The sequence below is a fragment of the Sphaerodactylus townsendi genome, linkage group LG03, assembly GCF_021028975.2.
Source record: "Sphaerodactylus townsendi isolate TG3544 linkage group LG03, MPM_Stown_v2.3, whole genome shotgun sequence".
Taxonomy (NCBI): domain Eukaryota; kingdom Metazoa; phylum Chordata; class Lepidosauria; order Squamata; family Sphaerodactylidae; genus Sphaerodactylus; species Sphaerodactylus townsendi.
The window spans coordinates 149,284,978-149,300,186 of record NC_059427.1 but is presented as its reverse complement, the minus strand read 5'-3'; the positions used below and the strand labels follow the sequence as shown (position 1 = coordinate 149,300,186).

Below are 15,209 nucleotides of genomic sequence, written 5' to 3'. Positions count from 1 at the left end.
ACCTCCGTTCCACACAACAACTCCGCCGCCTAGCAGCTTTACAACATCTTAAATACCCTTTCTCCCGTCGGGAGTCCGGGAGAATACAAGACAGCCCATCACCATTCGTTAGCAAAATACAAAGCAGCCAATCGTGCATTTGCAATACATGGGAACCAATCAGAGTTCAATGGGCATCTGCTTCTTGGATTGCGCGCCAAGGTAGGGCGAGGCGATGACGTGTGCACTGGCGGGAAAACACAAAGGGTCCCTCAGGTGTTCGGGGAGCTTGATGACGATGGCCCCCTTATCTGCCTGCTGACGGGATTAGGCAGGGCGAGGCGCTTCTTCCGGGATCTCCTTTTGTTCGCGTCCCTTGAGGACCTTTACACGTGAAAAGGGACAGGCCCAAATGGAGCTGGGAGGGATCCCTGCCTTGAGCCAAGGAGGTTCCATGCATACCCAAATACAGAAAATACAAAAGATATCTATAAATCCTACTTCCTATCTAATACAGCTGGCTTCTACCTATCTAACACAGAAAGTAAACATAGTCTAATCTTTAATCAGAACAAAGTCCAGAAGGGGAATAAATTCACTTCTGGCTCCGCTATCAGATTGAATGTGCATTATTCTGCGTGTGCGGAAGGGACCTCTCTAGTGGTGAGGAGGCCTGGCCCAATTCGTCCTCTGATCTTGGGAAAAGGCGGGATGGTGTGGGTGGGATCCTGCGTGTGAGAGAGGATCCAACCTAGGGGCTAGTAAAAGCCTGTGCCTGCAAGCATTGGGAAGAAATCGAACTATCCTCTAAAACCATAACCAGTTAAAATTTTTGTGCCTCAGCCAGGTTTCTATTTGTTTACCTGTATCCCTGAGCTTCTCGTTTGTTCCTTTAAAACCAACCTGTAAACAGATACTTCGCCGATGTTTGTATATTAATCCAGTCTCAATGATCTCAATAATCTCCTTGTGCACCACAAAACTTACCCTACAGCAGCAAACCCAAAACTTACACATTTGCGGCCTGCAGAACACTGAGTGGGAGGTTTATAGGGAAAGGTTTATAGTTCAAAAGGAAGCTGGGTCTCAAAAATCTTCAGAGACTGTGGGTGTGTAGGCGCAGAAGGCATATAAAGGATATACTTTGTTATATGCAAAGGTTTTCTTCTTGCCCCCCATTACTTTCTTTCTGTAATGGGGAGTTGGCAACCATAATGCAGCTGAGCAAAGAAAAGATGCAGGCCTGAAAGTCTATTCTCTTTCTGTCACTAGGCAAGCTTGATAGTTCAGCAGAATGCCCCTTGTTCAGAGTTATACAGAATGTGCAGATTCAACTGTTTTAAGGTCTTAGATGCCTTGAATTTGCCCTTCTTCTGGAGACAGAAGAAAGAGAAACATAAAAATGTTTAGGCTCTTTGTCTAGGAAGAAGGACAACAAGAAGGCAATCGAGATAGGAAAGAAACAGGTCCTAGTTCATCTTGCGTCAAAGGATCAGATGCTCCCATCTTCCAATAAGGGTCTTAGAATGCTCAAATGTTTTAGGGAAAGGGGAAATCTCCACCTTTCTGTATGACTAAGTGATGATGATGAACTTTGGGGTGTATTCTTTTTACTGCTATTCTGATGTAACCTATAAAAGTAAGAACACACTGTCATCTTGCGTGGTTCCCCTGATGCTGTTTGCCCGGTGGTTGGCGTGAATAAAATATTAGATTTTATTCCTGTCGGCTGAAGCTTTTTGGCTTAAATATTTTGAACCCGTTACCCTGCTGTAACAGGTGCATCCCCCCAGGACGGGGAAAAAAAGACTTGTCAGAGTCACCAGTAATGCAGCAAAATAATGCCTTGAGGAAAAGTGGCCTCCCCCCCCTTTCCTCTGCATCACTTTCTCACTCCCAGCCCTCCCCTATTATTCTCTCTGCAATTCTGGTTCTTGGGCATTCAGCTGTATTCGGGCGTTTGCTGGCTTTTCCCCTCGGCTGTGTGACTCTGCATCACACTCTCTGAAATGGCGCATGTGAAAAAAGAGGAAAAGAACGCTTACCCTCCCTCCCCCCCCCTTTCCCTCCCTGCCCATCTGCTTTTCTCAGCATCCCCCTGTCCAACAGCTTGGAAATGGTTCAGTCCACCTCCGCCAGGCCCAGAGTTGAGATCTAGATGCTGCTAGAATGCAAGAGCATCAGCGCAGGCTGCAGAGGCGGATGCGCCACTAGGGCGAGCAAATTGAACAGCAAGCCAAAACAACAGTTCAGATCAGCTGCTAAGAGACCGGCCAGGGAGGGGGTGGTGGTGAGACACTCTCTTCTCTCTCCCCTCCTGAGAGGTGCCATTATCCTGAACAGAGGAGCCTCAATTCAACAGGGAAGGATGACCCAGGGAAAGGTAGGCTGGGGCAAACCTCTTGATGCACCGTTAACCATCAAGGTTGTGCGTAGAAGCTCGGTAGATGGGCAGGAATAAATAAACCCGGTGTGTTGATGGGGCTCCGGGACCTTTAAAGGAAAAGCAAACCACCCTTTTGCCTGCTCTGGGTGGCAGGTCCTTATAACGAGAGATGGGAAAAGTTTATTATATGTATCTCCAAGAAGCCACTCGGATGTCACTTGTCCTGTCTTATCCCTTCCCCCCCCCCCCCCCCCCCCAAGTAGGATTTGTGGCAGGCTGCCAGACTTCAAATATACGACTAGGAGGTTTTATGATCAGGAGCGATGACCTCTGCCTCATCCAGGGAGTTAAAAGGAGAGATGCAATTTCAACCCGCCTTCCTTGGTTTCCTGTATCCTTGGTTGCCATGGGAACCTAGGATCCAAGATATACTTCTTGTTTTCAAAGTGTGGTCTTTGCTCCTCTGCAAAGGTGCCCAACAAATTTGTTATGAGGGCAGAATATGACATAAATGTGGAAGTTGGGGGTGGGGTGGGAGGTGGCTTCCACAGCTGGCCCCATTATGGCAAGGGGGGGGGGGAAGGTACATGGACTTGTGAGCCTGCAGTAAGGTGAGGGGTGCGTGTGTGTGCCTTGAGAGGACTCGTCTGGCCTGCAGGTCAGCTGAGTCACCCCCCCCCCTTCTTAATCTGGCTCACCAGGTCACCTCAAAGGACTGGATCTGCCACCCCCTCCCCAGGTTATATGTTTGACACCCCTGATTTAGGGCACTGGGCTTTTGAATGGGACATAATTGGCAGTGTGGGTTCTGAAGGTTACAGCTTTATGCTGCCTGTTCTGAGACTGTGGGCCTTGCATACATAGTCGAGGAGTTACACAATTCAGGATTTGCTTGTGGAACCAGGCATGGTCAGAGGTTGATGATGGGGTTCCAGGATTTGGTAGTCCTGCACCTGACAAATGACACATATTAGGGCTGAATTTCTTGCTCCCAACAGCAGCTGTCAGCTAGAAAGCAGTTCTGTGACAGTCCACTATCTCTCTGTCCTTCCTCCCCATTTTGAATGAGATCATCTCCATGCAGGTGGCACCAAACCTACGCAGAGCCAAAAGTAACTCTGAGCATCTCTGATTTGTTCAGGGGTTGTTGGGTTTTTTGGGCTCAGAGTGTTCAGCTACAGTGCAATGAGTTACCCAGATAGCAATTGTTGGGAGACATTTTCAGCTGGCTGCTAGTAGGCCTCTACCAGTTTGATGCAGTCCCGAGGTTGGTTAGCATTGGTTTTATATAGCTGCTGATTGCTCCATAAGGGTGTAAGCCAACTTGAATGCTGGGCTGCAGTCCTATAGGATATAAATCCATCCTGATGGAGGACTTAATTTTGAATAATTTGCTTACAGTTGAGGCGTCAAGTAATTTTGGGCTGCCAGCCTCCTAGTGGGTCCAGGAATTCAGTATCACTATCTGAGGTTTTGTTTTTATAACTCTTTATTTTAAGTCGCTTATAACAATCTTAGGCTCATTCCGCACATGCAGAATAATGCACTTTCAAACTGCTTTCAGTGCTCTTTGAAGCTGTGCGGAATGGCAAAATCAACTTGCAAACAGTTGTGAAAGTGGTTTGAAAACGCATTATTTTGCATGTGCGGAAGGGGCCATAGAAAGAAAACAAAAATTCAGCAGCAGTAGTTTAAACAGACTAGCACCGCCAATATATTTTTATTTATTTATTTGTTAGATTTGAGAACCGTCCACCCCCGAAGGGCTCTGGGCGGTATACAGTAAATACAAATACAACAATACATAGTAAATTAAAATTGGTAATTTAGTTGTAGAAAATATATATTTTTTTTAAAAAACAAAACCACAGCAGCATTCAATGTAAAAAATGGTGGCGCCGGATTGGAAGGCCGGGAGGGGAAAGGCCATGCTGACAAGATGTTATGCCAGATGTGCCAAAGGCGATATGGCACTCAGCACGGGGGCATCCGGGGGAGGGAATCCACGGCTGGCCTCCCCAAAAGCCCGGTGGAACAGTACGGTTTTACAGGCCCTGCGGAATTCACCGAGGTCCCACAGGTCTATTGTACATCAGTTTTTTTTTACAGAAATGATACATTTTGTTGTATTTGCTTAGCAGAACTTAACGCACATGATACAATAATTTTATGGACATAATTTACTTCATGATGCCCCCTTCTCCATATATTTTAGAAAAGGGAGCCATCTATTAAAAAGTTTGTAGAGTAAGCTTAGACCAGGGGTAGGGAACCTGCGGCTCTCCAGATGTTCAGGAACTACAATTCCCATCAGCCTCTGTCAGCATGGCCAATTGGCCATGCTGGTGAGAAGCCAGATGATAAGGAAGTGATTCTAGTTCGGTCCTAATCTGGAGAGACCACAATTCTAAGGTTCTGTGGGCTCCCTCAGGATATCCTAATTCTGTGATGGCGAACCTATGGCACGAGTGCCAGAGGTGGCACTCAGAGCCCTCTCTGTGGGCACGCACAGAGTTCATAATGTGGGGGGGGGGAATCACCTCCCCCACACACACATCTAGGCTGGCCTGGGCCACTGGGCTTGATTCTCAGCATTAAATCTAAGACCTAGTTTTGGGGAAGCAGTATAGGTAACCCTGTTAAGCTCTGTTAAACCCCACTGGCAATGGGGCTTGCTTCTGAGTAAACCCTCCTAGGGTCGTGATTCACCCGTTTGAAGAGTTGCATGGCTGCTTCAAAGCAAAGCCACCTTCTACCACCAAGCTTACGAGTCCCAAGTAATGCGCGCCTCAGAGCCAACCATTTTCTCTAAACTAAAACCTCAGTATTCAGGTTAAATTGCCGTGTTGGCACTTTGCGATAAATAAGTGGGTTTTGGGTTGCAGTTTGGGCACTCGGTCTCAAAAAGGTTCGCCATCACTGTAATTAGACTCCTCACTGAGAATTCCCCACTTCCTACAACCAGCGGGGTTTCCTCAGTTGTTGCTCTGTTATACAGCAGTATGTGCCACCCAAAGAAGGCCCTGTAATGCTTCTAAAATCTTGGAGCTGGAACGTCCAAAACTGGAAGAAGAATATTATCCCCAGGAAGGAGGCGTGGTTATAGAAATTGGAAGAATGCATTTGCCTGTGCCAACTAACCTGTCTGAATGTCCAGAAAGTTTGAAAAATTGGGCTTGCATAATTTGATAGTTCTGCATACGATAATTTGCATGGTAGATCCTGGTATATTTTCAGCTTGTTTTTTAATTAATTTATTTTTTAAAAAAAATTCTCAAAGCTGACATGGCATCCCATCCCATCCTACTCCATCCCATGTACACTTTGTGCCCAAGTTGGTTAGGACTTTTCTGAACTGCATTTTCTCTTTCACTTTGCAGGTCTCCGTGAATAACAAGCCCACAAATTCAGATGGACAGCAGGGAAATGAAGAAAAGAAGGACAACGCAACTGCCCCCTCAGCACCTCCAACCTATGAAGAGGCCACCTCTGGGGAAGGGCCGAAAGCAGGGGCATTCCCTCCACCTACAACCGTTCTTTTCCACCCCAGCTGGTCATATGTGGATCCTAGTGAGTGAAAAAAACCCCTCCTCCTAGCTTCACCTCCATTTGCAAGGAATTTGGAACAGGAGCCGCCAGTTCAGTGTATAACTCATTTGGGGATTTTCCCCTTTGATTACAGGTGCTACTTTTCCCTCCAGAATGAATTATCTAAATGAATTATAAATAGGTCCTGACGCTGGCTGATGATGTCACTAATGTGTGCCAAAGTTCAGTTGCCCTCAGTTGCAACATCATTTGCCATCCCTCTAACCAGGTTGCAGGTTTAACTTCACTGTTTCAACCTACAGCCTCAGCAACAGATACACAAGAATACACAGTCCAAAATACAGCCTAAGGTCAGGCCAGAAGTTTCTACTCATGAGCAGACACTCTACATTCAGGGGTGAATCGAGTAGGCAGAATCCAGATCTAGTCCAAAGTCAGGCAACAGGATCTCAGAGTCAGCGTCCATTGGCACATACACACATTGACCCCACATGAACCTTGGTCGCACAGCAAGCTTAAGTCAGTCGGTTTCCCTTCCAGATGCAATTGGGTCCAATCAGTAGGATCAGAGCTGTTAGCGAATGACTCTTCCTTCTCCTGAGGAACGCGAAACCTGGATCCTGTAAACCTTTCACTGCAAGAGAAGAGTGGCTGTGGACTGCCAGGTGCGCACTTGTGCATCTGCTCTAGGCCTCTGTCCTGGCTCTTTGCTCTCTCTTTTACTGAAGTCCTGGGGATGGACTGTGGTAGGTCTGGAAGGGGATCTATCTGTACTGATGCCTCCTGTCTTGAGGGCTCTTCTGGCTCAGCAGCTGGTGACGGTACAGGTGAAGGGTCTCTTCTGGGAGAAGGTTCAGCTTCACTGGGACTTACCTTACAGAAAGGGTCAGCTAATGTAGGCCTCCGAGACAGGTTCGCCTCTGATGATGACTGATTCTTCCAGGCTGATTTAGAGCTGCTCATGAGATTTCTGGGGTGAACCCAAAAGTGATGAGGATTCAACAAAACTATGGGAATGCCACACAATTGCTGCTGAATCCTGGTGGCATGATATTACTTCCAGGTTTGCCCCAGAAACTATACCACGCCACCACCCTGACGGTACCCCCACCCCATGTCTCTGCTCCCCTGTCTTCTGCGGAGTGCCAGCTACGGGCTGGCAATCCTAACTGGAACCAATCCTGACCATGTCCTCAGTTTGTCAGCAGCTAGATTTCTTTTTCTGCACAATTTTTGGGCAAGGCTATTTTTCTCCTCCCCTTCATCCTCCATTTTCAAAAGGAATTTTATTTTTCTCCCTCTTTGGCATGTCATATTAGTGATGGACCACTAGGGCACAGGTCAAGCCAAGTCAATTGTATCAGTTTTGTCAATTTCATCTTGAATTAGCAATGAGCAGATGTACTGTATTGACAGTTAGGAGTGAAATTGACAAAGGAAGTTACTTTTGCAGATGGAAATTGACAAGATATGGCCATAGTAACAATCATGTGTTATTGTAGCTCTAATTTGACCAAAGATGTGATTCTTTGTATGTGTGTGTTCATGGGGGTGCAGTGTGTGTGTGTGTGTGTGTGTGTGTGTGTGTGTGTGTGTGTGTGTGTGCGGCATGTTTTTCTGTTCCTTCAGGTAATGGTGCCTGAGCCAGCAGTTTTCTTTTGGCTTTCATTTTGTGCAAACACCTGGCTTTCATTCACACCCTGTGTAGTTGCTCAGCCTTCCCTTTAGCCATTTTCTCCCCCCCACCACCATTTTCAAAAGGATTTTTTAAAAAGCCTGTCATATTAAACTGGTGATATAATGTTGAGGCAGAAATACAAACTAGCATGGTCAATTGGATCAGCTATGTCAATTTCACATGGAACTTGCAATCTTAATGTTCAGGTAGAGATACAAACTAGCATGGTTGATTGGCTCAGCTTTGGCAATTTCACATAGAACCTCTGATGTAACATTGGGGCAGAGAGCAATTTTGAAGCTGGATGCAATGGAAAAAAGTACCAGGTGTAAAAGTTGCAAGTAATTTGGGACTGCTGCAGTGATGATCGTGCATTACTTCACATCAAATTTAGCTGGAAAATGTGGCTCTTTGTGTTGGGGGTGGGCTATGTGTTTTTGTTCTTTCAGGGAATGGCACCTGCTCTAGGACTTCTTTTGGCTTCCATTTTGGGTTGGTGGTTTTCAATAGTAGAAATGGAGGTGGAGACATCTTTGAATTGCTTCTTCAAAATGTAATTGTGCAGTAACTGTAGAGGGCCTACGCAAAAGAAAAAATGGAGGGTTGTTCTTCTGTGTCACGGATGACATCTCACCTCTATCAGGAATTATATAGTTTCAGCAGTAGCATGTGGAATAAATGCAACTAAAGAGGCTAGATGCGGGGGGGGGGCACCTCAAAATGACAGGGGGGGGAAGGAGGTGTGCAGAATGATTTCACAAAAAATGTTCCCAAGGCACGAGGTTTGGCCATTGGAAAATGTTTGGTAAGTTGTGCATTGTGGAAAAGGCTGTGGGTTAAATAATCAAGATTTTCAAGTATGGGTGCTGTTGTCGTTGGTTGAGCTGCAGCGCCCCCTCCTTATTTTATTTATTTAACCCTAACCTGGTGACCCAGGCTAGCCTGATCTTCTCAGAGCTCTGAAACTAAACAGGGTTGTCTCTGGTTACTACTGGGGACCGCCCATTACCTGAACTGTGGTTAAAAGTATAGGAATGGTGTGTGAGAAAATAGAGGCCCCAGAAGATGGGGGAGTTTGCCTGCCCTCTGAAAGTTCTCTTGGTGTCCCTTCACAATGTGGTGGCCATCACAATGAGATGCTTAAGCCACAATGGTGTGTGACCTTTCAGAATGATCATTACACCATTATTCCACTTATAGTTGCTGGGGTCTTCAGATGACAGATGTACTCACCCTCAGAGCCAAGACAAGGTACTATTCCTTGGGAAAATATGACAAAAGCACATGAATATCAAATTAATTTTAGCTTACTAGTTTTCTTGTGTTCTAAAAGTGAATTTAAGAGAAGATAAAAAAAGAAATCTGCCAAGGCAAACCAGTGAAGGCAACAGCCTTCCCACCTCCCCTCCTCCCAAATCAGGCACCTTGTGAGGTAGGTGGAGCTGAGAGAATTTGGAAATAACTGTGACTGGCCCAAGGTTTTCCCGAAGGTTTCATGTGTAGGAATGTGGACACAAACCTGGATCTCCAGAGTGGAATCTACCACTCATGTGGAGGAGTGGAGAAATCAAACCCAGTTCTCCAGATTAGGATCTGCCGCTCTTAATCACTACAGCATGCTGGCTCACATAGCTCTTCTGTCTCACACAGCTCAAAGTCTCTCTTCAGTTGCCCTGATTTCTCCTCCCTCCTCCATTCAACCACAGCTCCCTTCCTCTGCCATTCAACTGTCACTCTTCTCCTCTTCCAACATGCCAAAATCCATGGGAACTGTTGCCTCGAGTTGTACGTGCTCCAAGTTCCCTCCCATCCAGGGGAATGCGTTTGCCATACTTCAACTGGATGAAATGCAATTCTTCTACTTGAAATGCCTCCACTGATACTGTGACTAGGCCGTGCAATGTGGCTGTCTGAAATGTTGTAGTCGCTTTTAGCCCCTGGCTGCCTGGGGGACGCCTGAGGACAATAATTAGACATGACTGAGGACAAACCACAACCGAGGTGCTATGTGTGAATGCAACTATGCATGACAGCTTAACCCTTTCCCATCTGTAGTTTTCATAATACAAATTACCCTCCCCTTCAGTTTCCTGTTTGAACCATAGAGAAAAAAACATGAAGGTGTCCGTTTGTGGAGGGGGCGCGTGGTCAGACAGACCTTGGTGTTGAGAGGAAATGCTGGCACGGGGCTGAGGGTGGAGAGACAGGGTTGGGAGCCAACCAGAGCCCTGTGGAAAGGGCAGCAGAGTGGTCAAGGGCCCTGAGTGGCTGGGAGAGCGGCACTGAAGGGTTTCTTTAAAAAGGAATGGAAGGGGTCTGGCCAGGGAGGAAGAAGGTAAGGGAGGATTCCATATTCTCTGGGAATCTCCCTGTCAGGGAAGAAGAGAGCAGCCTACTCTCTAGCCCAGGGGTCTGCAACCTGCAGCTCTCCAGATGTTCATGGACTACAATTCCCATCAGCCCCTGCCAGCATGGCCAATTGGCTGATGGGATTTGTAGTCCATGAACATTTGGAGAGCTATAGGTTACAGACCCCTGCTCTAGCCCATTCTAAAGCTGGCCCCTCCCAACCCTAGCTGGAATGTCACAAGGATGGCAGCAAGGAGCAAGCGGGCGCTCGCAGCGAGTATCTCACATTTGAAAAAAAAAATGGGACAGAGAAATTAACCTCCTTTTCTTCAGTATAATGGCCCTGATTCTATTCAGGGAGCTAGTCTTTTGGTCTTCTGCCTTGTTGCTATGGCAATGGCTTCTCTTCAGTCTATTTCAGACTCCAGTTTCTAGCTCAAGTCGCTGATGTCAGGGCATGCTTGTGGCTCAGGCCTGGTCACAGGGCCGGTGGGTATTCTGACCTGGAACACCCAAGGGTACTTCCATGTTTTGCTCTACGCAACCCTGTTCAAACAGGGTTGGCAAGTAGGCCCTTGCTATTACAGCTGATCTCCAGATGACCAAGATTGGCTCCCTGGATAAAACAGCTGCTTGGGAGGGTGGGACCTATGGAGGTCCTTCCTCTCCCCAACCCCCCCCCTTCCCAAGCTCTATCCCCCAAATCTTTCCCAACCCAGAGCTGGCAACCCCATTGGCAGGTCCTCAGCATCACAAACTCCGAGGCCATTGATGCATGCAGCGTTTACCTCATAGCTGTGTGGTTCACAGTGGGTTTTTCCTTTTTTTTTAGCAGGAAAACTTCATTTCAAAGCTGATCTGATCTCCCATTTGGCTCACTTCCTATTGCCTCGTTCAATCTGTGTGGGAGAAACTGTTCTTGGGTGGGCGGGGAAAGCCGAGAGGGCGGGGAGGAAACCTTAAGAAAAGGATACAGATGCTGATTTCCTTCGCTTTCCCTGAAAAGTCAAGTTGTACTTTGAGAGCTTTTGGAAACTGCTGACATTCTCAAACCTGAGAGCGCAATGCGTGCTGAAGAGGGAAATACGAGTGCAATCAGAAGGGAATGCACACGCTCAGTGAGGAGGAGACCCCAAGTGCATAAACGCCTTGAGATTCAAGGGTCCTTTTCTTTTAAGTGGTGGGGTCTGGTGATGTCTCATTGAGTTGCAGTGATACCTTCACACACCACTAAATATTGAAACATGTGGTAGCTGTGCAGGCGCAGATTTGAAAGATACTCACTATTCACCACACAAAAAAAATAAAAATCGCATGGAGCTTAAAAATACACAAAACTAGTTGACCTGTTAATGCCAGATTATTGCATTCCATTTCAATTTACATGCCTGTAAAGATATCCACTTGCAACCCGTAGGATGTCAAATGAATACCAACATCAAACAACCAAAGCCAAGATCTGGCATCCCTCCCCCTCTGTCTAGAATGATTAATCCTACCTGTGATACTCTAGCGTCCATTTGAACAGCAAGATCTTGTGTTTGATTTATATTTATCACTCAAAAATAAAACCAAGGAAGAAAAATGCAGTGTGCCTAAAGTAGACACTACACCCGTGGTGGAGAACCTTTGGCACTCCAGATGTTATGGACTACAATTCCCATCAGCCCCTGCCAGCATGGCCAATTGGCCATGCTGGCAGGGGCCGATGGGAATTGTAGTCCCATGTCTCATACATGGGAATTGTAGTCCCATGTCTCATACATGGGAATTGTAGTCCATGTCTCATACATTTCTTTTGTACTGTTCTTCAATAAGCTCGACCCCTTAGGCATGGCCAGATGTATAGTACCAAGGGGGCAGTGGGGTGCGTGATGCACCGGGCGTGCGCCAGTGCAGGGGCATGGTGGGGGTGTGGTGGTCTGTGGCGTGGCAGGGGCATGGCAGGGGCATGGGGCGCACGCATGCCCCTGGTGCAGTTCCCCCTCGCTCCGGCCCTGGGCATGACCTTGGTGGGTGATTCCATGTTATAGAAATAGAGACAGGAGCTCTTTTAGTTTTTCAGGGAGAGCCAGTGGAAATAAGGTATGTTTCTTAAGTTAAACCTAGTTTAGAGTGCATTTTTTTAATTGGAAAGTTAGCCATATTCACACTCACATACAACTAGTGTATATGTGTCTTTCTGACCACCTGTGGTCATGATATACATACATATACCCATGACTCTGTGGAAGCCACTGGATAAAAGTTTACACATTGTCTTGTTTCTTATCATTTTTAGGTACAAGCCCTAACTATGGCAGCGGAGGATACCCAGGAGACACTGAGATGCTCACAACTTTCAACTGGGATGACAGGAACGTACGCAGGGTGTTCATTAGGAAGGTAATTTCTTTCAAAAAGGATACAACCAGAACCGAGGCCAGTCTACAAAAACAAGCAAAGGGTTGCTAACGAACATGCAATTTGAATAACCTGGCTGATCAAATCTGATATAATCATGTATGTATTTGCGGCCAGATGTGCAGAGGCTACTGGAATAAGCACAGACACGGCTTGGATTTGAAATAGGGCCGCAGCCCTTTTTATTTACATAAATACTTAAACCGAAGCTGGGCGATCAAGAGGAGCACATCTTCTCAGCCTTCCTGGCTGATCCCAGCTTCACCCCATTCTATTGGTGAGGGCAGAGGCTTTGGACCACAAGACATCTGCCCCATTCTTTGTGGCCTTCCCAGCTGGGGTGTCGGGCTCATGCAGAGGCCCTTAGAGGCATGCTCCCGAGCCCTCCCCTGTTTCAAGCCTCTTATGGAGGCCCCCATAGTCAGGGAGGTCTGGCATGCAAGCTTGGTCCCCCCCCCAAAAAAAATGATGTGCTCCTCTGCCCAAACCACCCCCAAGGGCTGCGACGAAAACTAAAATCCCCATCCCTTCTGGGAGGGCAGGTGGGTCAGTTTGCCTCAAGGCTTTGAAAAAGGCCACCACGTGCTGCCTTATATAGGCAGCTTGCTCCACCCTAATGCCCGTGCGCACCAATTGCCGGCCGTTCGGCTACCCAGGGACATGCATGCTCCCTTCTCTGGACCGCTTACTGTGTGCCCTGCCCCTTGTCGCAATTACAGGCCTAGATGATTCTAGTGCCGTTATTTCTGTTTACAAAGATCCTTTAGGAGTGTGATGAATTTGAACCCTTCTCCTACACATTTGTTCGTTGGTTGTGGCTCAGTGATTCTACACAGCAGTACATGAACTACCATTACACAGGCCTTTACACTACCCTGAAATCTAAAATGGCACCTCAGCTAGCTTTCTGTAAGTGTCGTAGACCAGTTATGTATGACTGAGCCTGCCCTGTGTATTCACTTCTTCAGTGGAGGTCCTGTCACATTTCAAAGAGTTCACTGAGCATCCACAGCTGGATAGTGCATTCATTCATGGCTAAGGTGACCAGATTTTTACTCCTGTAATGTGGGGCGCACGCGGCTGCAGGAGCACACTGCCTTTTGTGGCGCTCCCCGGTCAGGAAACAGGGAAGCGCCCCAGAAGGCAGTGCGGCAGCGCAGGAGGCTCACGCGGTCGCAGGAGCGCACTGCCTTTGGGGCTACCGCACTGCCTTCTGGGGCGCTTCCCTGTTTCCCGCCCTGTGACAGGGACAATTTTAAAACCCCGCGGGACACATTGCGGAAAAGCGTGAGTGTCCCGCCAAAAGCGGGACGGCTGGTCACCTTATTCATGGCCCCAGTTGTGCCTCTGTGGCCTAGCTGGGCAGAGGAGTTATGATGTTCCAGTGCATTAGGGAACTGGGTGAAAGACCTTTGACCCTGGGCATGCTTCTGCCTATCTACCATGAACTGGGTGAAAGAAAACTTACTTTGATGCCCTCCCCTCAGCTGTACTATCTGGTAGGTTTCAAAATATACCACACGCTTCTACCTTTACAGTACCAAGGACATAGAAACACTTAATCCATTCAGAGTATTTTTGACCAGAATTTTGCTTGAGAATAAGTAGCCTAATATTTCATATGCTGTGACAAAATTTTGTTCTTCTGTATGTAGTCTCACAATAAATAAGCATGCAAATTCTTCACTTTGAAAAGGGGTAATGCTTATTTGCATTTGTATTCCTTTTATTGAAGCTGTCCTTGTTATTCCTTTGTTTTTATTGTTGGCTGTTTGACTTTTTATATTGTTTTTATTTATTGTTTTCATATTGCTGGTCTAGATGTACTCTGGTCTGATCCAGCAGGCTCTTTCTTATGTTCTTAGGACTGTAATTAAAGTTGAAGACTTTTCAGCCCTGAATACAGGATGTCAGACACCACCCTAGAAGAAGAAGAAGAAGAAGAAGAAGAAGAAGAAGAAGAAGAAGAAGAAGAAGAAGAAGAAGAGGAGGAGGAGGAGGAGGAGGAGGAGGAGTTTGGATTTATATCCCCCCTTTCTCTCCTGTAGGAGACTCAAAGGGGCTTACAATCTCCTTGCCCTTCCCCCCTCATAACAAACACCCTGTGAGGTGGGTGGGGCTGAGAGAGCACCAAGAAGCTGTGACTAGCCCAAGGTCACCCAGCTGGCGTGTGTGGGAGTGCACAGGCTAATCTGAATTCCCCAGATAAGACTCCACAGTTCAAGCGGCAAAATGGGGAATCAAACCCGGCTCCTCCAGATTAGAATGCACCTGCTCTTAACCACTGTGCCACTGCAGAAGAGGAAAAAGGTTCAAATGCATTCATCTTTGCATGTATTTGTACACCATATCAGAATGAAAGGCATTTGCCTACGAAAGCAAGTAAAACGCCAAGCATATTTTAAAATAGGGATGGACGTTTGCTATATGGGAGCAGTCAAAAGTTGCACCCCCTGAGGAGAGTAATTATCATATTCTTGTTTTGAGCATATCTGTCATGCTGATATGGACCCTGCTGTTTTTGTTTTCAGGTTTATACCATCCTTATGGTTCAGCTGTTTGTTACGGTTGGCATTGTGGCTCTCTTCACCTTTTGGTAAGGTTCTGGAATTAACAGCAAACTTTGTTCCTTCCTTTTCCTGTTAAACTCTTCTTCCAAATGCCATTGCTGTCCCTACCATATTGACACTAATCCTTGATTTGAGCATTCGTGTTTAAAAGTTGCATAATGTTTGGCTTGTGAACTATCTGGAAAGATCTGTTTAACTCTCTGAATGTGCAACTGGAGCTAAAATAAGTGTTAAAACAGAACGATGGCAAACCATGCATTGAAAAGACTGAAGTCATGCAATTTTTTTTAAAAAA

The 15,209-nt window shown here is 46.7% G+C and overlaps 1 protein-coding gene across 1 annotated transcript in view; it reads left to right on the top strand.

The window, feature by feature from the left end:
• The first annotated feature begins 2,099 nt into the window (after positions 1-2,099).
• FAIM2 (Fas apoptotic inhibitory molecule 2) overlaps positions 2,100-15,209 on the top strand; it is a 31,886-nt gene continuing 18,776 nt past the window's right edge. The window contains 4 exon segments of the mRNA XM_048490902.1: positions 2,100-2,362; positions 5,746-5,935; positions 12,223-12,326; positions 14,876-14,940. Coding sequence (XP_048346859.1) covers positions 2,138-2,362; positions 5,746-5,935; positions 12,223-12,326; positions 14,876-14,940 — 584 coding nt within the window. The 5' untranslated portion in view covers positions 2,100-2,137.